Source organism: Drosophila takahashii, chromosome 3R, assembly GCF_030179915.1.
Source record: "Drosophila takahashii strain IR98-3 E-12201 chromosome 3R, DtakHiC1v2, whole genome shotgun sequence".
NCBI lineage: Eukaryota > Metazoa > Arthropoda > Insecta > Diptera > Drosophilidae > Drosophila > Drosophila takahashii.
Window position 1 is genome coordinate 10,619,235 of NC_091681.1, and position 22,273 is coordinate 10,641,507.

The 22,273-nt window shown below is 40.9% G+C and overlaps 2 protein-coding genes and 1 long non-coding RNA gene across 5 annotated transcripts in view; 2 read left to right on the top strand and 1 right to left on the bottom strand.

Annotated features, from left to right (window-relative positions):
* The window catches only part of dpr11 (defective proboscis extension response 11), an 80,056-nt gene that overhangs the window by 10,567 nt on the left and 47,216 nt on the right, over positions 1–22,273 (bottom strand). For 2 of the 3 annotated variants that reach the window (XR_006412441.2, XM_017142069.3), the window contains exons 3-4: positions 13,699–13,997; positions 9,777–9,847 (exon numbers count right to left, since the gene is read on the bottom strand). Coding sequence is in view for 2 of the 3 variants with exons in the window: in XM_017142069.3 (XP_016997558.2) it covers positions 9,777–9,847; positions 13,699–13,997 (370 nt within the window). In the remaining variant the exon portion in view is untranslated. Of the gene's footprint in view, positions 1–1,140; positions 1,540–9,776; positions 9,848–13,698; positions 13,998–22,273 lie in introns of those variants that run through there. The other variant, XM_070216511.1, reaches the window with a different exon arrangement.
* On the top strand, positions 1,775–3,873 carry LOC108057620 (cilia- and flagella-associated protein 251). Its single transcript, XM_044394759.2, has one exon. It carries the CDS (start codon positions 1,808–1,810, stop codon positions 3,734–3,736), a length of 1,929 nt encoding a protein of 642 aa, XP_044250694.2. The 5' UTR covers positions 1,775–1,807; the 3' UTR covers positions 3,737–3,873.
* LOC138913633 (uncharacterized) lies at positions 16,929–18,111 on the top strand. The gene is made up of 2 exons (XR_011419440.1): positions 16,929–17,249; positions 17,311–18,111. It is a non-coding gene; the product is annotated as an uncharacterized lncRNA (long non-coding RNA).

A 22,273-nucleotide genomic window follows, 5' to 3' on the forward strand; every position in this document is an offset into this window, starting at 1 on the left:
GAGGCAAATAGCCCAAAATTCTTTCCATTCTTTGACCAATATATTAATATTTGATACTTCTTCCAAACCTTAAAAAAATAGTTTTTCGATGCCACATTGCACAATTAGTCCTAACTTGTCTGTTCAATATTTCTAACACTTTTGAATCAAATAAGGTTCCTGTTCAGAATATTATGTCCACGAATTGGAAGTGCCTCCAAAATCAATTTTCTTAGAACTAACCTTTTGGAAAAAGGCATTATTTATAGCACAAAATCATCAGTTTTCACCTACATATGCTTAAAAGCCGAGGTGAAGAATCTGACAAGTTTATCCTGCGGAACTGAGCCACACCATTATTACTTGTTTGAAAACTCCAGGTAGCAAAACTCCGGCAACCACAGGCCATTCGGACTGACTTTAAGCGCACATACTACATAGCATACATAAATTCTAAACAAACGAACAATGGCGGCAGACCCACTTAGTCGAGTCCTCGCTAAGTCCGCTACTAATGGCCACTCAAAAGACACTCAAAGTTATTTAGTTGCGGCATTTAAGCGGCAACTAGGGGGAGAAAGAGTTGACAACAAAGTTGCGTGTTTGGGGCAGGCGGCATGCAAATGTTTTTGTTGCTAAGACGAAGGGAAGGGGTAAAGTCAGTTGTAAAATAAGTTGCGTTTAATGTCATTGTTGCGATATTTTTGTTCCTTCTTCCTAGTTGTTCCCCCCTCCCCTCCTGTCCCCCAAAATTGCCCTCTGCACTTTGCCTAAAGTGCAAAAATGTTTCCGTCATTTGGCTAAAATGCAGCGGAATGGCCACGCCCACTGCACACATGCGTTGACATTGCTTATTATGTGCCCCAAAGCCGCCTCTCGGCTTGGACCCTCCTCTCCCTCGCTCACTAACAAGTTTTGATGCTAAACCCAGATTAGACCCTTGCGTTTTGCACTCGTAAAACTCGACATTTTATGACTTTTGCCATTTCCTCGGTGCCCCGTTTTTCCTCCTCCTAAACTGTACACCCCTAGCTGAATTCCTTATCAAGATTTTGTAGTTACTTTATAATTTTCATTTCATTTTAAAGTTTTCCCAGCGCGCTTGACTCTTCCTCGCTTCTTTTTTCCTGCTTTTCGAGTTCTCGGTGGTCTCTTACTTGCCATATATTTCTGTACAACTGCTTTTGGCTTGCTCCTATTTTGTGGCTTTCTGCGGTCTCCCTGCTTGTTTCTCAAGTACTGGGAAGTGACCCGATCCGGCATAAGTTTCCATCTGCAATTTATTGTTGTGGAAGGGAATTCTGTGTGCCGGTCCTCCTGGTTTTCTGTGATATTAGCCACTCGGTTACTCTGGGTAAGTGGGTGCATGCTAAAAATATTCCTCAAGTGGGCTAATCAAATGGTCGAACCTTTGGGGGCTTCGGTCATTTTAGTGGACTTTTTGGGCTTTCATGCAAGAAAAATGTATCTGTATATTTTAACCATCTATAATTTTTACGTTAAAACCAGAAAGGAAGCTATATTTAGCAAGCAGAAGATTTTATACCCTTGCCCTAAGCCAGCTATTTGATAATTAGATAATTAGAATTATAACTCTAGGTTACAAAACAATTATTGAAAACCACACCAAGAAGGATGATGGTAGCTTTTGATAAACTTCGTTACAACTTATAATCGGTTTACAACTTATGACCATGCAGCATTTGCTAATGCCCGTTAGAAATGCGATTGTTCTGGCTGTTTGATTTTAAGAGGTGTGTCAAATGAGCTTGCCAATCTTCGAGACATCAGAAAGAAATCCAGAACCAGTTCCTTATAGAATCTCAATATGTTCAAGTACGCGGCACATTTGTTGTGCGCGTTAGTTTCATGGGGTTTTTGTAAAGTCCTTGCTGAAATCGAGAATCAACAGTGTCCTGGAATTCTGACGAAAGACCCACGTAATCCACATGTTGAATTGTGTCTGGTGGAACTATCACCCATGCTGGAGCATATTGCCAACCAGCAGAAGAAGAAGGGCATTCTCAATGAAACGCAGGGAATACTGGACAGGATCGCGGGTCACCAAGCAGCCAGAGATAAGCATTTGAAGGCTCTGCAGAGCAACATGGAAGGTCAGTTGAAGGTACTAGAGGCTAAGGTGGACCAGGATGTCAAGATCATGTCCCTGGAGAAATCCTTGCTCCAAGCTAGAAGCGCACTTCAATGTTCTCTGGATGCCAAAATAATTCCGCCATCGAATGTGACACTGACAGTCAATGTAAAGTTCGAGAAGTATGGTAAAAAGTTAATTTACATCGAGAAGCATGTCAGGCAGAATTGGTTTAGTGCAGCCAGAAAATGTCGTGAGATGGGCGGCAAGCTGGCGTCACCCCACAACGAGACTGAACTGTCATTCATCCGCAAGAAAATTCAACCCGAAAGGTATTGGCTGGACTACTCCAATCTGGTCGATCCGAATAAGTGGATTTCTTTGGCCACCGGGAAGGAAGCCTCATTCTTGAAATGGGACAAGGGCGAGCCCAAAAAAGATGCCAATGCGCACTGTGTTTATCTATACGCCGGACTGTATCACGCATTTCCGTGCGACGACCGAAACTACTTTATTTGCGAAGTCTTAGAGGGCAAGGGTTACAATTTTACTAGTATTCCAATTCAAAATAATACGAATATTAATGTTAATATTAACATGACTATTAATATTAAGGATGAAAGGCAAAAGGAAAGGGAAAAGGAAGAGGAAAAGAAAAAAAAAGAGAAAAAGGAAAAAGAAGAGCAACGGAAGAAGGAAGCGGAACGAAAAAGAGAAGAGAAACGAAAGGAAGAAGAGGAACGGAAGAGGAAGGAAGAAAAAAGGAAGAAAGAAGAAGAAAAAAAGAAAGAGGAGGAACGGAAGAGCAAGGAAAAAGAAAAAAAGAAAGAAGAAGAAAGAAAGAAAAAAGAGGAAGAAGAAAAAAAGAAAAAAGAAGAAAGAAAGAAAGAAGAGGAACGGAAGAGAAAGGAAGAAGAAAGAAAGAAAGAAGAAGAAAGAATGAAAAAAGAGAAAGAAGAAAAAAAGAGAAAAGAAGAAAAAAAGAAAGAAGAGGAACGGAAAAGAAAGGAAGAAGAAAGAAAGAAAGAAGAAGAAAGAAAGAAAAAAGAGGAAGAGGAAAAAAAGAAAAAAGAAGAAAAAAAGAAAGAAGAGGAACGGAAGAGAAAGGAAGAAGAAAGAAAGAAAGAAGAAGAAAGAAAGAAAAAAGAGGAAGAAGAAAAAAAGAAAAAAGAAGAAAAAAAGAAAGAAGAGGAACGGAAGAGAAAGGAAGAAGAAAGAAAGAAAGAAGAAGAAAGAAAGAAAAAAGAGGAAGAAGAAAAAAAGAAAAAAGAAGAAAAAAAGAAAGAAGAGGAACGGAAAAAGAAAGAAGTAGAACAAAAGAAAGAAGAGGAGCGAAAAAAGAAAGAAGAAGAACGAAAGAATGAAGACAAAAAGAAAAAAGAGAAGGAGGAAAAAAGAATAGCAGAGCAAAGAAAAAAATCTGAGAAATGTATTAAAAATCAGAAAAAAAAGACTAAGGTATGTACGGCATGTTGGCTAGATGAAGGTGAGAAAAAGTGTCATAAGTGTAAAACAAATGCTAAAAATGAGACAACATGTGAGGATATCCCCGTCAGTGAAGACTATGACGACAGTGACTATTATTATTCTTATAACAGCTATAGTAGACCTCTGAGATGGAGATGGAGCTTAGGTTGGTATTATTTTTATCACTGGTGGGAATAATATAATTAAGAGCTATTATAAAGCCGCTGTGTATGAAATCCAATACATTTTTTTTATCAAACAAATTTGACGACCTAATTGTTCTAATTTAGGTTTTAAATAATTTTTAATAAAGTATGAATATGTATATTAAAATATGTGATGAGTTTTTTTCTGAAGTGGAGGGGCCTGAAGTGGGGTCAAATCTTAGAAAAAATCTAAATATTTTTTGTTTTGTATGATGCACAGCTGAACTCAAATCTTTTTTTCTAGTAGGTCTTGCGAATTCAACAATTTTATTTTCTCACTTCACTTTTTTTTCGGAAACCGCGGGTATTGCGGCGTAAAGAATTGTGTATACTCTTGCAGTGGGTATCAGTGCTGCCATTTTGTCCTCTTTCCGGACAGATCTGTCCTTTTTTTAACGACTTTATCCGGAAAAAAATTCAAACATCCCCTATCCGGAAATCTGTCCTTTTTTCAAAGATAAGGTTTTGTGTGTTCTTTTTGCTAGTCGAAAGTGTATAAACCTGCTTTTATATGCTAAAACGCCGTTTTAACCATTATTCTTACAGTTCCGCACTTTAAAAATAATTCTTTTTACAAATTATCAAAGAGATGTAATGCAGTCGATGGACTTTCTTTATAGTACGATTTTTTCTGTAGCAAAAAAAAGAGGAAAACACTTTAAAAAGTTCTCAATTTTTACTCTCAGCCTTTTTGTCAGAAAAAAATTTCATATTTGAACGACTCTTATTCGGGTTTGACGCAGATATTGAATTTTTTTGTATTACCAATATAGTTACTTGAAATGCTTTTATTTTTTTAATATTTTAGATTATTACGTATACGCACAAAAATTGACCATGGTAAAATGATCAAACGAAGAAGGTTGTGAGTCGGGCGCAATAGATCATTACATAATTGAATTTAATATAAAATCCATTTATATTAAGTAAATATATCACCCATTGGTAAAAACAGAAAAATGGAGGCGCATTTACTTTTGTCCTTTTTTTTTGTCCTTTTTTAAACTTTTTTGTCCTCTTTTTCCCTGTTTTTTTTGGCTTTTCTGTCCGGTTTTTCAAGCTGAGTGATGGCAGCACTGGTGGGTATATTGATTTTAGTCAGAAGTTTGCAACGCAATAAAGGAGAAATTCCGTCGCCATAAAGAATATATATTCATGATCAGTATCACTTGACGAGTCGACCTTGCAATGTCCGTCTGTCTGTCCGTCCGTTTCTACGCAAACAAGACTCTGAGTTTTTAGGCTATCGGCATGAAACTTTCCCGAAAGTGTTCTATCTATTGCCGGTAGTATATATGTAAGTCGGAACAAGCCGGATCGGACAACTATATCAATTATAACCTATGCTTCAAAATAAAAATGTATATATAGCTGCCATAGGAACGATCGGAAAAGTTTTAGAAAATTTAAATGCAATTTAACATTTTGTCTAAGAAAGTCTATACATGGCCTTAAAAATATGCATCCCATACATATTCACGGACCTTAATTTTTTTTCTGGGTGCATTATTTTCTCTGCATTAAAATGCGCGTCAAACAAAACTAAACTTATTACAATTGGGCCATGCATTCAAAAGTAATAAATTATTAAAAAAGTTTAGGCCATTTTCAAATTGAAACTAAAAACTTTGTTTGTCTGTGTGTCGTGCCAATTGCCTGTTATTGGTTTTTGAAAAAAAATTATCATAGTAAGTAAAAGGTGCCGAAAAACATTTGTTCTACAAATTTTTGAAAAACTCTTTAGTTCTGCCACAGTTTCTAAACGACTGTCACGTGATGTTAGCCGTTAAAATGGGAGAGAGAGAACGCTATAATCGAGTACTTCGAGATCATAGCGTTCATACAGTCAGACAGACAGACGGACATGGCTAGTTCGACTCGGATAGTGAACCTGACAAAGAATATATATAGTTTATAGCAGCGGTCTGCACACTCATACAATTACATTTTGTTTTATATTTGTGTGAGTAAATTGCACGGGGAAGCTTATCAGTGTGTGTGTGCAGACCGCTGTTCTACAGTATACGTGAGAGGCAGAGAATGAGCAGAACCATTTCCTATGCTCACTTAATAGGACGCTGCCGACCGCTGGTTTATAGGGTCGGAAACGCTTCCTTCTATCTGTTACATACTTTTGCACGAATACAATATACCCTTTTACTGTACAAGTAACGGGTATAAAAACTAGAGACAATCGCACTCTCAAATAATAATTTAGAATTTGTTTTTTGTAGTAGTCGGGATTTCACGTCGTTACTTCGTGTACTGCCGTCTACACTGATTAAAAAGAACTCCTTAAATTATTTTTAAGGGAATGTGCTCCCACAAAGGTGCTCAATTTCCGGAGGGACTGCTTGTGAATATGATGGGGTGTCCTTTCGCAGGATAGTTGGTGCGGAGTCCTTCACTTGAACCTCAGACGTATCTGCCATGATTTTCTCCCCCAGCCGGAGAGTTTCATTTCCTTCGCTTCGTTTATCGCATCAGAGCTTTTTCTGCAGCTTGTTGCGGTTGCCACTCGGAGAATCCCATTAAGAGGAAGTTCATCTCCTGCTGCACATGCAGCTTCTGCTATCCTGCTATATGGAAACATCGCCTGTGTGTGTGCGCAGATAAGAGATAACAAAGTAGCAGAGAAACACCTGGCTGGGTAATTACCTCGACCGCCGCCCAAGGACTACCGACTCCTTTTGCCACCCATTTCGGCCAAGTAATCCTTTGTGAGGACGGGGACGAGAACGGGAGGCCATAAATTGAGGAAAGCATGTGTCCAGCGGCAAACAAAGGACGCCATTGCACGTGACATTTATATGATAGTGTAAACACATCATTTGCGCCATTATACAACACACTAGCTGTGTCGCTGGCTAAAAGTTTTTGAAATCTATTCCCATTATGTTTGATATGCCGGGGAACTGCTGGCGAAGGACAAACAGTTGGAGTTTTCTTTTGAGCGGGCAAAACGAAGGAAACTTTCTAGATAGATGTGACAGAAGACATTGGAGCAGGAAAGAACTCGACGCACACAATCAAGTGGCAGCGGAAGCAGCAAATGCAGGAAGACCGACTTGGCCCGAAAAGGAGGGAGGCGGCGGCCAAAGAGGGCGTGGCCACGGGGGCACGGGATCCGAGGACAGGACCCTCCTCTGGTGGGCACTGCAGGAAGCAATCAGTAAGGACACTATCTCAGCTAAATTTCAATGCTCGCCGCCCAGCAATGTTTGCCTTCGGCCAGAGCCAGCCAGTCATTCATTCATGCCCAGCCATTCATCCTGGCCCCCACAGATACTCACTCACACTGGGCCATCGGGCATCGGCATCCCATCCTCACACAGCCACACAGGCACTCACATATGGAAGCTACTCCGCAGGAGGACAAACAGGCTGGCTGTCTTATCTAATGTGAAAGGTTCATTGGTTTTACTTTTCTATCAAAGTAATAAGCTGGAAATGTTTGCCCTGCCCCCCTGCAGCTCAATACGCCCCAAAAGGCAAACGTGGCTAAAACAGAGGAAGGCGGAGAGAAACACAGAGATCAATTGGGGACCTATTGAGGTTTAACAGTGAACAGTAAAATGAAACTGATTAAATACTCAAAAGTTAATTTTATAGATTTTGAGTAGCAATTCTGTTTTATGTTAAGACATATGTGTATATTAGAGCCCTGCACAAGTAGAGTTTAAAACAGCTCTGAGCTTGAGCTTGAGTTGTTTGTTTGTGACTTTGGAATCATAGGTCATGGGATCATAGAATCATCGAGTAAGAGCTCCTCCCATGAGCCTATGATTCCAAGAGCCCTTTCAAACAGTTTGGCTCGAGTAGCTCATGTCAAAAAAACAAACCGAACAAACAGCTCAAGTTATTCGAACAGAAATAGCTCCAAGGGCAATGTCATTTCCATTTTATTTACAAAAAGAGAAAACGATTATAAGAGAATCATGGCCGACCGCCAGTACTTTTTTTTAGCAAACTCTTAAGAAATCGCGGTCCATTGAGGGTAATTTTTTTTTTAGCGATTCTTGGGGGGAGAAACGTTTTATTATTCACTAGAAGAAGCAGCAAAATAATTATCCTCGGTGGACCGCGATTTCTTAAAAATCAACAAAAAGAAGAGACGGTTACAAGAAAACTATGGTCAACAAGAAATTTTTTTTGGCAAACTGTTAAAATAAAATTGCGGTCCATCGAGGGTAGCTATTTATTTTTAGCGATTCTTGGGCGGAGAAACGCTTCATTATTTTTTAATTTTTAACAAAGATAATTGTTGAAGAGGACAACATATTAAATCGAGTTGATCTTAAGATATTGCCGTTGCATAAAAAGCCACAAAAATCCTTCATCCAAATTAAAGCAAAATAAAAAATAAAAGGTTTTTTCAGCTCCGGTCGAAAAACTGAGCTACTCGAGCCCATGATTCCATGAGCTTATGATTCCATGAGCCCTTTGTTTTCGAACGAGTCGAGTAGCTCATTATAAAAATTTAGGAGCTGAGCTATTCGATTTGAACATTTTTGTGAGCTGATTTACTCGAGCTGTTTTTTGAAATGGGAGAAAAAGGGCTCTACGAGTATACTCGTGCAGGGCTCTAGTGTATATAATATTTTTAGGATCTTAAAAAACTCGACAATGTAAAAATGTTTTTCGAAATTGCTTTTAATGATCCTAATGTTTTTTCAAGTGTAAGATAAAAGACTGAGGAAAACAACAACAAGCCGAGTCGGAGACAGTTTGAAGTAAAGTTTCACTGCGTTTGAAGGAGAGGGAGGTGGAAAAAATGCAATGAAATTGCACACTTGCGTTTCCGCTTGGCCTGTCATACAGGAAAAACGGAAAAAAGGTACATATCCACCATCCAGCATCCACAAGCTGGAATCATTGATGACACACCTGCATCTCCTCCTGCAACGGGACACACAGATTGAAATTGAAAAGGCTCTTCGGAAGCTTCAAAGTTTGTGCTCTTAATTCATTTTGTTGTAAATTGTTTTCGTCTCAATTGAATTTACAAAAATATTGGAGGGAATGAAATGGGCAATCTCTACGGAGTTCTGTCAAAAGAATGTTCAAAAAACTAAAGCGAATGAACAAAAAGGCCTTTCAGGGAGTTGTTAATCTCCAGGGTTAGAAGTAAGCGAGTGAATTGGCTTCCACAAAAATAGTAAATGGTTTTTTGATTATTTAAAAACGAAGCAAAGCTATTAAAATGCAATTAGTAACCTGGAGTAATCTATCAAGAGTTTGATTATCTATTTAGGTTCAAAGGTTAACTACCTCATCCCTACAGGGCCATTCTACACTCAAATTTGTTGTCATCCATTTCAGACTTTATGAAGGCAGTTTCGCAACTCATAATATTTTAATTGGCAAATATCATTACTGCTGACGGCCATTCATTATTATCATGCATGTGCCCGGAATGTCTGAGGCAGTGCAATCAGTAAATCACTAACAAAATGGAATACTTATATCTGTGCGTTTGTGTGGACGCAAGAATAGCAGTTGAAATCGAGCCTGTATCCCAGCAATTACGCAAATATTTATGCTCGTCTGTGAATTATTACGTTTATAGCACTTGCGCTGTCAATTACGCAAAATAACAGAGCGGCGTCCCCAAGGCAGACGAGAATACCCAACGATACCCAGCGGGAACATTCCTCTGGAAAATAACATATTTTCAAGAGGTTTCTCCATACAAGCGGAAGGGACAAAACCTCATTCACCCCTTACATTTCTTCCGTCTCTGGTTTCAAAATACACGGGGGTGACACAAAAAGTAAGGGGGAAATGAGGTTTCTATGTGGTTTTCCTAGGGAATTCACATTTTCCCTACACCGTCGCCTGCTGAAAGAAACAGGATTTCCGACACTTTCTGCTAAAAGGAACAGGATTTTCAGCACACAAAGAACCACCTTCTCACTTTCCCGGTGGGTATTAACGACTCTGAATGGGGAGGCAGAAAATTGATTTGTAATTGTCAGCAGATTCTCGACCAGCCTCGATTTCAAATGCCTGGAAATGAGTTTGTTAATTACCTGTCAACGGTCAAGATGTGTCCATCTCGCAGGCGAATCCAGGACACCGATTTGTTGCCCAGCTGTTTGACCTGTGGGAATAAAACAAACAAAACAGTGAGAGAGAGAACCACAGAAATATTAGGCTGAAAAAATGATGGATAATACAGATGTACGTATGTATAATTTCTTTTTAATTTTATTTCTTCAGACCATGAAAACATTAAATTAAAAAGAAATCCTGCTGGCGGACAAAAAGTAGTTCCTACAGTTTTAAATGTTTCAGATATATTACTTACTGTTTTTTTAAATGCAACGTTTTTTTTTTAACTCATATTTTAGTATATAATGGTTTTAACATAAAATGTAGTAAATTTTAAAAAGGATATATTACATATTGTATTATCATTACTCTTTGCCTAATTTCAAACAAGTTTGATAAACTGAAAATTAAATCTCTTATTCTGCAAATGCCTATTGCAAATACCGATTTCCATCAGCACATGGAGTAGCTTCGAGGAGGAGCCAAACCAAGATTAAACCCTCAAACTGCAGGCCCTCCGCTCCATTAACGATAAGGACAACCCCTGGTGATTAGACGGTCTACATGGGAATTGCTCAACAAGTGGAAGAGAAACGTCAAAGTGCCGCCACACACACACGAGGGTAAATTACTGCAACCAAATGCAGATGGGTCAGGAAATGGTAAGTGGGGGCTAGTGGCTGCCCACAGAAACTACATTGAAATGTAATTAAATACCGAAATGAACATGAAACCAGGCCGACAGATGGACAAACAGGGAGGCTCAGAAGCAGAGGCCTCCGCATGTTTCAGATATTATCGAAATGTGTCGTAGTTAGTAAATCTAAAATGCATTTATAGGCGCACACACAGCAGCCTCCCTGTTTGCACTGAAACGATTTTGTCCATTCAACACTTTGGTCCTGAGTTGGTTTAGGATTCGGGGTAGGTAGTACTAGGTGGTAGGTCTCGGACTCCTGCAGGGGATCCATTAAATGTTTAGGTGCTGTCGCCGCCCTGTAATTCCGATGTAATGGTCTCATTAGGAGCTCGTTGCATGTGTCGCATTTAATTGGGCATCGGCCCGGTCGCAGGCGGATTACTAATTTAGTTTTGTGGAAAATTCCATTTCCGAGATTACTTTTGATTGCACCGAGACATCGAGAGTCAGTCCACCTCCGCCTATACCTCCACTTATTTAAAGTGCGCATTCTTTGGCCGGAACAAAAGTTAAGCTTCGACAATTACAAATAAGCTGCTGCTTGGAATATTTCAAATAAGCCATTTGTCCCAAAAGGATGTACTTCTCCACCTGATGTCATCGAATGCCCGGACAAGTGAGGCCAATTTGAAAAGAAGCGGACCGAAGAGCAATCTTTGTCCGACTCCTGTTCATGTCCTTGTCCCTCTCCCTGTCCCGTCCCCATCGCCGTGTCCTTCTCCTGCTCCTCCGACCTCCCTCCTGGCTAAGAGGACTCACTCAACTGTGGCACTTAATGCAGCATTTGAACAGAGAATGGAATGAAAGGCTCCCGGAGAATGGAGAATGGAGAACGGCCAAAGGAGCATCCAGCAAACTGGGCGTGTCATCCTGGACGGGCATAAAGTGTAAAGCCAACGACGAGTAATTGACGAAAATTGAGATGCGAGCCTTATACTTTTCATTCCTGGATCGGGAAATGATGGCTGGGCTGGTCTGGAAACGATGGGAGGTTGGATGTTGGAGGTCGTAAGAGCTGTCTAGGCTGTCGTTTGCCGAACTCTGCGGAGGAGCACTTAATTGACCATGACAACAAGAAATTAACATTGCTCGGCTGGAAAATTACAGAACACAGGCCGCACGGCCACCCCATCATGCATTAAATATTTCAGCCGCGATTAATGCGAATTTTCCAATGCTTTGTTCTTTGCCAGGAAATTTGAGCTCTCGAATTGGTGGCCACTCGGGAAAAATTTGTCTTTAAATGAGTTGCAAAGTCTGTAAGACGGCTTTGTGAATTGGATACCTTGAATTTAATCCTACTAAAATAAAGTAATCTTAACATATTTTTCTTTATTAATCCTTAACCTGAAGCTACATTCGAGAACCCATTAGGCGGCCATCGATTACAATAATGTTAGCTATGCTGCCAACCTAAACATTTTCTGTTTGTTTTTGCCTCAACCATCAAACAATTGGCTGAGGGCCTGTCAAACACTCTAATCCCTGGATCAATGCCTAAATTAAATAAATATTAAATAATTAGCAGGGGCTTTCCCATTGACAAAAGAGTCACGTAACGTGGCTGACCCCGACACCAAAAACTTGGCGCCGATTGCGATGCCATAAAACTAATTTGTTGAAATTTAATTTTCAGTTTTCGTTTATGCTAAATAAAATATTTACAACTTGTAAGCAAACAATTTGCCTGGCTGCGTGCCTCGGGCGTTTCCCATTTCCCCCTGACCCCGCCTTTCCCCCAGATCTTCCCGTTGGCCTTTAAACACCTGCGCAAACAATGGAAAAGCGTGTGAGAAATCGCCCGAGAGAGTCTTGGCCACGTTTGTTTGGCATTTGTTTTTGAGCCTTGCGTTAAATACACAGGCTGCGGTCACACCTCGTCGACCTTGTCCGTCCAGGACGGAACGGGCTTTCAACAAATATTTGCGCAATAAAATTTAATGTGTTTTCTATTAGGACCCCGGCCAGGTCACGGTGGTGAGGACGAGGGCAGCCACAACAACAATAATAGTAATAATTACAAATAACAACACGCACGCACCTCCATCTAACAGCACGCAACATCGTTTACGGATCTACAGGCAAAACTCCTTAACACGAACAAAGTGTGTGGGAAAAGGAAAAAAAATTTTAGAGGATAGCTGAAACTTTCTATATTTATACCCGTTACTAGTAGAGTAAAAGGGTATATTGTATTCGTGCAAAAGTATGTAACAGCTAGAAGGAAGCATTTCCGACCCTATAAAGTATATATTCTTGATCAGGGTCACTAGCCGAGTCGATATAGCCATGTCCGTCTGTCCGTCTGTCTGTCTGCCCGTATGAACGCTAAGATCTCGGAAACTATAAAAGCTAGAAGATTGACATTTTGCATGCAGATTCTAGGAGTTTCTACGCAACGCAAGTTTGTTTCAAAGGGGTGCCACGCCCCCTCTAACGCCCAGAATCGCTAATATGCGATTTTAAAAATTTAAATATTTAAATTTAAATGCAGTTTTATTGTGTTTATCAATACCTATCGAAATGTAGAAGAAATTTTTCAAATCGGACCATTCGTTTAAAAGTTATGCGTGATCAAAGATTTCTATCTTCATCTCCCTCGCACTCCCTTTACCTGAGTAACGGGTATCTAATAGTCGGGGCACACGACTATAGCGTTCTCTCTTGTTTTAGTTCTTTGGGACCATTTTCGGAATCTATCTTTCTAGTTTCTTACCTCACAGATATATTTTACGGATTTACTTATTTATTTTATATATATTGATTAAAAGTTTTCCAAGTATAATTCTTTCCATAATTTTTTCCTTACAAAAATAATAAAACAATAATTCTTTCCAGAAAATGTGTGTTTGTTCTTCTAAAATAATAATAACTTTATATGATTCAAGTTTGAATAATCGTTTGATAAGATTTATTAAATTAATTGTCAAATTTATTCTACTTATTGTATCAACATTTATATGTATCAACATTTATATGGTCGACGATTCATACAATTTAAATGTTTTTTTTAGCTTAAGAGAAAGAACAATTTACTTGGTCAAGTTTGAGTTAGGGAAGATAAACTGTACGCGCAATAAAAAGGGAAATAAAGCAGGAATTATGAATTTATTTTTCTGCTAGTTTAGCTGGTTTGGTATGGGAAATTGAGACGGGATGTGGTGGGTGGATGGAGGAGGCTAAGATGGAGAAGCACTTACCCGACAGGGCAGATACGCGTGTGTCCCGATCTGAGTGGTCACATTGGAGGTGGCGTAGCCATCCAGATAGGGCTCCACGAGTCCCGATGTCGCCGACAGGGCGGATGCCTCCGGCAGAAGCGAGGACACTTGAGCCAAGCTGGAGAATGCGGTCGCCGATGATGGGTCGCCGCTCTCGTCGGAGCTGATGGCGGTGGAGGCTGCCGATGACGCTGTCCCTGCTCCAACTCCTCCTCCTCCTGCTCCGGATCCTGATCCTTTCCCGCCTGCCGCCTCCGCCGACGTCTGTGTGTGCGATGCTGAAATTGATTTGGGGGCAGCCCAGAGAAACGGGAGAAAAAGTAAGAGGAAAGTGGATTTCTTGTTAATCGAAATGACAATTTTGGGCTTCGATTTCACCAAAGCACATGTCACGTACATGGCGCTACTGATGCGGGTTTTTGTGTTAGGGAGGGGGCTGTGTTAGTTGATTGGGCATTAAAGCTGCAGGCGAACATCCAGCTTTAATTTGCATACATCTGAGTAAACACAAGAGAATTTTATTGACGTTGAAATACATTGCTTGCTTTTAAGTGTTTAAGGGTTTATTCAAAAAGGGTTTCTGTAAGTACCTACATACGTGTGTATAGTAATTCGCTCTAAATAAAAGATTAAAGCTTAAGAAAAAGATTTATTTAATGCTTTCATTAAATTTAAAAACTCAATGCGATTGAGGTTTACTTTATAAAATATTTAAATTTGAAAATCCACTTAAATGCCTTTTAAATTCGGAGAAATCTTTTTTAAAAATTATCGATCCCAGCTTCGCTTTGTTTAAGGCGGTTAAATTCATATTTTATAAGATTTCTTCCCAATTTCACTCAATAAATTATTAATCCTAACCGCTTTCACATGCCCCACAAAAGCAACAGTGAAAGCAGCAGCGACAAGTTAACAACATTAAACGGGCAATGTGCCAAATGAGTGCAGGGTGTTTAAGCCAGATCCACACAAAACCGCCAAGTCAGGAGCAGGCGAAGAAGGAGGTCTAACCGCAATGGCTGGCCAAGTGGGTGGTGGGAAGACCACCTCTGCAACTGACGGGCCTTCCTCCGGCTTCCTTTCACATCCGAACTCCAGAGCTCCAGATACACACACGTACTTGTCTGTTTGCCAAATGCCAGTTTTTCGGTTTCAAATGAATCAATGGTGTTTAAGTGGCTTTCGGGCGACAGCGTCGCCATCACGATTTTCGCACCGCTGCAAAGTTTTTTAATGAATGCCGTTCATTAAAATTGATTGTTGTTTGGTGGGGCCATCCGGTGACCCTGGCTTTCCACCCCCTCCCCCCTTTGGGGGCAAATATTGTCCAACGTCCAAGGGACGCAGCAATGTCGATGAGTTGGCAGAATGCGGAAGGTCCGCTAAAACGCATGCTATTTGCTGAATTGCCAATTAACTGGCAATTTGGGCTAAAGCGAGCCGAAGCAGACCCCTCGAATCCCCGATATTTTTCCCGTTCCCCAAAACCCAAGCAATTGATTTTATCCGTCTGGGCCTTTATTTCTGCCCCACGACTGAACAACATTTTCGGTATTATATTAATTTTTGGTGGGAGCTCGGCAGCAAGAAAACGGTTTTCGAGTTTTGACTTTGACATAATTGCGCCTGTCGCTGACAGTTTGATATTTTTTTCGGACTGTAGAACTGAATCCCGAATTTCTCACAAATCGATGGTAAAATGTGATAAATGTGCGGGCTTTGTTTAGCAGTGGATTGGAATAGGCTTTTAAGCCAAAAGGTGGGTTTAATAATGCACTAAATTGAAAATCAATGATTATGTTTACAAGTAAATATATTTATAAATTCTACTTGAAATCGAAATTGTATTATTTAGGTTTTGTCGTTTTGTTGATGAACTTAAAATGAAATATTGCACTGGGACGACTATATTTATTCGTAAGTAAAGATTTCATACTAACCCCAATATAATGTAGTCTTTTCAAGGCTACAAAGGCAGTTATAACTGGTTAGCCAATTGAATTGATTCTTGAAAATGAAAAAAACATAAAAGTTGTCTGGGATGGGATGATAAGCAAAATAGAAGCCATGCAAAATTGAATGACAAGGACATGTTCATACGTAAATCGCACAAAAAGGTACCAGATCCGACATAACCATGGCTGAATTTGTGCTCCAATTAAACGAAGAATGTAGCGTAAAATGATTTCGAGTTTGACAACTTGCACGTCAATTTAATTGGTGCGAGCTCTTGACGGCCAAAAAGGTGGCAGTGACAGTGGCAGTGAGTTCCGGGCGTATGCATAGCTGAAATCAGCAATCATTTCATCTATGCCTATTTTTTGCCTTTCAGGATGGCATATCGGCCCCCCTTGCCCCGACTCCCTCGATCCACGCCCCTGACAAGGGGGCAGAGCCACGGCAACAGCCGGAAAAAAGGAAAATAGTCAGGGAGTTGGGGAGAAATGGGCGGTGGGGGCGGTGGCGTAATTGACAAAAGGTTTCATGCATTCAATGCCACTGCCAGGCTCGTTGTCGTCCTCTGACAAATACAGCGCCCAACTGACGGCTCGGCACTCCCGGCCAAGTTGTAGGACCGGGCCAGAAGGACATGCCCGCTGGCAGCCCACACCCAACACTCTCACACACACAATCAGCGCAATCGACACGCAAAAATTGGAGAGAAACGCGCTGAAAAGATCAAAGCCGTTCAATTGTCAGTGACGACAGCCGGAGAGGTTCCTCGGATGTGGATGTGGATGCGGATGTGGATGTGGCAGGGGTTCAATCGGGGCGGGGGTGGTGATTTGTCAAAGCAGGGCCCTCAAGGCTACCGCCTCCCGGTCGCCGCCCAAATGTTTAGCTCAACTTTCACCAAATAAAACAGATGCCAGAAATTTGCTTAGTTTGCATTTCCACACGAAGCTGTTGATTAACGTGTGTGGCGAAGAGGGATGCGGATCCCAATCAGGAAACTGAGAATAAAAACGAAAACAAAGACGAACGCGATTAAAGTGGTCTCCAAGTTGTGGAAGTCCTCTGTAGCTTTATTATTCTCTTTAAAAGTATGGCGTTTAAGTAAAATGGATACAAAATATGATGTGTTTAAAATATTGTGATCCGTTACCCGGCAATTTAAAAATATCAGTAACTTTTTTGTCAAATTAACATTTTATTATTGAACTTTGTTTTATTACATATCAATTTATTTCTAATTTATTTCATTGCATATTTGACCAACAAAGATGGTTGATTTTGTGCATTGACGTACGTAAGAAACATATTGGTTTTTGGTCGGATTGCATTAATGGAAAATAGTTTCATCGTTTAAACATTTTCTTTCATATAACAATTTGACAGTGGAAAGTGGCGTAAGTAAAAATTATCTTCCTTGACCATCGAATAATCTTAAATATTTTCGAACGGCATAACATTTTGCCTTAAAACTCAAGTGGAAATGTCAGGAGAAACCATTTTGTTGGAGAAATAGTCACACGGACACACACAAAACAAATTCCAACCCCGGGCTCGTGATCTCTGACGGGTTCAAGGTGAGTGGACATCTGTGGTGATCCAGGCCATTTTCCAATTAACCCGCTTTTCTATTGACAGCACGAATCGAAGATGTGCAGCCCCTGCTGTGGATCCTGCTGCGGTCCTTGCTGCGGCCCTTGCTGCAGCCCCTGTTGCCCCCCGTGCTGCAATGACTGCTGCGGGTCCTGCTGCAGTCCGTGCTGCAGCCCCTGTTGCAGCCCCTGCTGCGGACCCTGTTGCAGCCCTTGCTGCACTCCCTGCTGCAGCCCCTGCTGCTCCCCTTGCTGCACGCCCTGCTGCACTCCCTGCTGCACTCCCTGTTGCACGCCCTGCTGCAAGTGTTGCACTCCCTGCTGCAGCCCCTGCTGCCCCCCGTGCTGCACCCCCTGCTGCTGCAGTCCGTGCTGCAGCCCGTGCTGCGGCCCCTGCTGCTCCCCCTGCGGCGGGTCAAAGTGCAAGTGATCCACGGAAGCGAGATTGGAATCGCAGGCGGGAGCCAATCGCAAATGTCACCACAAGTTCGTCGGGCTCGTTGGAGAAGCTCCGAGGCCCACCTGCTATTACCAGCTAAGGCAATCAAATACACGAAAAGTCAACAGCAGACCAAAGTTTTCAGTCCCTCGAGGAGTGAGTGTATATGAGGGGGTGAGGAGGTGAGGATATGAGGGAACTTGAACCATCTGCTCCCGGGGCCATGTTAATGAAGACACAGATTAGACAGCGGGACCCTGGCAAAAGTTGGTCATCCCCAACTTGTGCCAGTTAGTGCTGTGTAAACTTTTTGGCCTCTTCCAAAAATTAATTAAAATCAGTTTCAAGTTATGTGACACGAGCACACACACAAAAGAAATTACATTACAAGTCAAGATGAGTCAACTACATGGCTACGAAATCTGTTCGTAAACTAACAGGGCAAACGTAATTATTCTGTAGGCTTCCGCATGTTTTTCGTACCCTTAGTATTCACATTCGACTTTGAGCAAGATATTAGGGGGTGCCACAGAAATAGCTGGGTTTTTTAATTGACTTTTAAATGCCAAAATTAGTATGTAATAATAAATTTTTAACCCAAAAGTGATACGAACTCATACAAAATGGCGACTATCCTTTATTCGCTGCATACTTTTAGACCAGGGGTGCTCAGTCCTATGGCACACGAGCACAATTATTTTTGTAATATCACTAAGCATACGGCAGTGCACTCGCAATGCTTGCCTATGCACACCCCGAGTCCTCTTTGTGTCGCTGTCCTTAATAGATAAGAGCGAGCCAAGTCAACAACAAATTCCATTGAACTTTTTTTTCTCCTCAACTCACAGTGCAAAGTGTTGTTGTCTTTTTCATGACTGTGTGTGAGTCGTTACTTGCGTGCGTGTGATTTTCTTTTAATTGTGTTGGTAAGGGCACTGCCGTAAGCCAATTTTGAACACCCCTGTTTTAGACACTTTTTTAAGTGATTTCATAAGCCTATCTAATTATTTAGTTATCTTTAAATCAGTTTTTATTATTCACTATTGTTTATTTTTACCAATTACTTTAAAAATTACTTTTTTATATTATTTCGAGTGATTCCAAGTCATATATTTAACTCCCACAAATAATCATATATCTTTATAAGCTCCGAAGCAAACATAATTAAGTTCTTAAAGTAAGACCCATTTGTTCGAATCGTTAGATGATTTTTAAAAACGATTCCTTACCGGAAGTTATTTACTCACAGATGGCGGCAGCTGTCGCAACTTTGCATACTTTAATTAAACATTTTACAACACATTTGTGCATTCAAAGTGGATTCTCGTCGGATGTCTCGGAACGTAGCCTGCAGGCCCGGGGCGACGAGTAAAAATAACTTGTGACAGGCTGGTGCGGCAGTTGTTTAATCATTTCACTCGAAATGCTTCCAGGCCCGCCGGCCTTTGCTCCCCCTTCTCTTCGCTTTCCATCTGTAGTTCGCCTGGGCGATGTGAACTTAATTAGGGTTAATTAATACTAGAAAAACACACAGACATATTGACAAAGGGCAAATTGATGTGCTCAAGAAGTAGCCCCTCGTGCAAATGTGGGATGAGTGGCCCAGGCCCTTGGCCCAAAAAGGACACCAGATCCTGCGACAGGAAATGAGTTTTCAAAGGCCGGAAGGCAGCAATTATGGCAGTCGCTTTGTGTGGACTGTTAATTGGTCTGGGAATCGACGAGGCCGACGACTTTACGATATTTCATAAATTGCAATTTTACGATGCCCTCAAATTGAAACCAAATTGCAGGCTCAACCTTGAGATTTGCATATCCTGGGCGTCCTTTTCGATCTTATCCCAGAGCCATGTACCCTTCCCCCCTCTTCCCACTCCGTCTGTTTGTGTACTTTGTGAGTGTCGACGTCATGTAACGTGGCAAATCCAATTTGGCCACGCCCATGAGGCGGAAAGGAGCAGGAGTTCGAGTCCCATCCCCCCGACCCACCCGACTGCTCACTCAATCTCAATAAAGCAAAAGAAATTTTCTCTCAGAGGAGAGGAGCCCAAAAAAAAGAAACGCCTTTGGCAAATTTGTTATTGGCCGGGTTGATGCAGCATTCTTTGAGGCGCAGCCAAAGAAATTGGATGAGGCCAGGTGCCAGCAGAGATTCATCCTGTATGCAGGTAAATATTTGCCCATAGATGACTCCGGGCTTAGTGAGGCGCCTTCTTTGCCCTCGGCTTATGCGGATTTAATGCGGCTTCGGGGCCGGGGCCTTGAACTGCACTAGATGCCTCGCAGATTTAATTAAATTCGCTTTTTGCGGCAAAAACCATATCCAAATGCGAAATCAAAGCCAATTTTATGACTGCACTTAATGAAAGTCGGAAATCTCGTCTCGTTTACATTTTATTTTCCACCTCTCGCCGAGCTGTCAGTAAATATTTGATATGCGAGCTTGCGCCATTTTTAATTATGCTTCAAATAAACATGACGACCGATATTTGGTCTGCCCGCTGCAATAATATTTAGCCAGTTGTCCTGATTTTGACTGCGACGCACTTGTTTTAATGCATAAATAAATATTTGTGTTAAAGTGAAAAAACCGCAGGCCCAACACACGAACGTCATTCGGTACATGCATCCTGTACTCCATGTGTTTTATGTGATATCTGTGCTGGAAAAAATTGACAGGCATTAGATGTCGCTTAATAAACCCTAATAGTCTGTGGTATCGTGTCGGAGTGTCTATCAAAAACACACTTTTCGGACCGCCCGCTTTCCGTTGTTCTATTTTCCAATTTTCTATTTTTCCATCTATCAATTATGCACCGAGGTCGGTGGGCAAGGGGCAGTAAGCGGGAAAATTCGCTTTCATATTATTATTTGCTTTGAAACGAAAACTGTCAGAAATGACCGCAAATGTAAGCGGCGTTGGCTGGTGGAAAATGCTTTTTGCGGCCGCTTCAGTTGCATTTATCGGTTTGACATTTCCAGTTTGCTAACTCGCCAGCAATAAAAGGAATTTTATAAAATGAATAAAATAACAGGCGTCGCTGTTTTTTCATCTTTCTAATTGAAATTTACTGATAGACGCGGAATCAAAACTAATATTTGCTCGCCAAAGAAATACATTTGAACTGCGATGAATTCGCTTTTTCACATCTCAACCGTCAGCTAATTGATTTGTGCTCTCAGCATATCATTTTGACATGGCTAATAAGTTGTGTGGCTTTTTGAATTGTTTCACGGCTTTTAACATTCCAATGATTTTTACAAGAACAAATATAATTGCTTTATTAAGCATAAGCATTGTTTAAACTTTAAACACTCAAATGAATTGGGTTAAAATAATATAAAATAGGAAGGAGCTATATAATAAATTCACAATTTATTCCATTATGAGTACAAAATGTATTTTTCCGCAAATGTACCTACAAGTATTCCTCAAAGTGTTTATTTTGAAAATTTTCTGTGATCTAGCTATGAAATATTTAAATGCAGGCCAATGAACTTTTGGGATAATACAATACGCTCATTTACATAAGTACTGCAATACTTAATTGCAATTATTAAATAAATCAAAGATATGAAAATGTTCGCTGTTAATATATTATAGTTTTTCGACTCCCAATTAGTCATATTAAAAACCTACACATGTGTAAAGATAAAAGCGCGCTAATTCGCGGGAAAAACAGCATTTTCAATTTGTTAAACAAAATCCCGCACAAAATATGGCAACATAGTGTTCCCGTATTCTGTGGGTAATAATTAATGTAATGCTCATGTGCGGACTTCACTCGGATGGAGTCATTACGGGCCCAGCCCACGAATCCGGGATAAATCCTGGAGGAGTGAAGGTATGTGGGTCATGAAACAGCTTGATATCTTTACTGCGCTCTCTACCTGTGGCTATGGTTCATCCATCATTAGTTGGACACAAAAAGAAGGATTTTATGATGTGGTAATGGCAGCATAAAGGACTCCACGGGAGCGAGTGCAAGTGCGAGTGTGTGTGTGCGTGGCAGTATTTTTTATGTTTTATGCCTTTTGAGCAAACAAGTTGGCGTATTTTTGAGCTAAGCTCGCAGACATAAACTGTCGGCTGGCCCCTCCACTCGCCCACAAACTAAGCCACAACTTCCGCAACGTGTCATTCAAGCCACCCACATCATTACGGCCCCCTCCCCCTCTTCACACACTCCATGGCACCCCACCGGGAAAATTCCTATGGAAAATAACATATTTTCAAGAGGTTTCTCCATAGAAGCGGAAGGGACTAAACCTCATTCACCCCTTACATTTCTTCCATCTCTGGTTTCAAAATACACGGGGGTGACACAAAAAGTAAGGGGGAAATGAGGTTTCTATCTGGATCTCTGGCAGAAGAATGCAGGACAAAATCCACTGGTTTTTCGACTTCCCGCATTATAGATTTTCCACACGTACCCAGTTATGGTTTTCCTCCACTTGCAATCTCTGCTTTTCTACACCCTCCCAGTTTTGGTTTTTCCAGACCCTCGCAGTTTTGGTTTTGCACTGCTTTGCAGTATCTGATTTTCCACAATAAAAATCATGTTTTTTG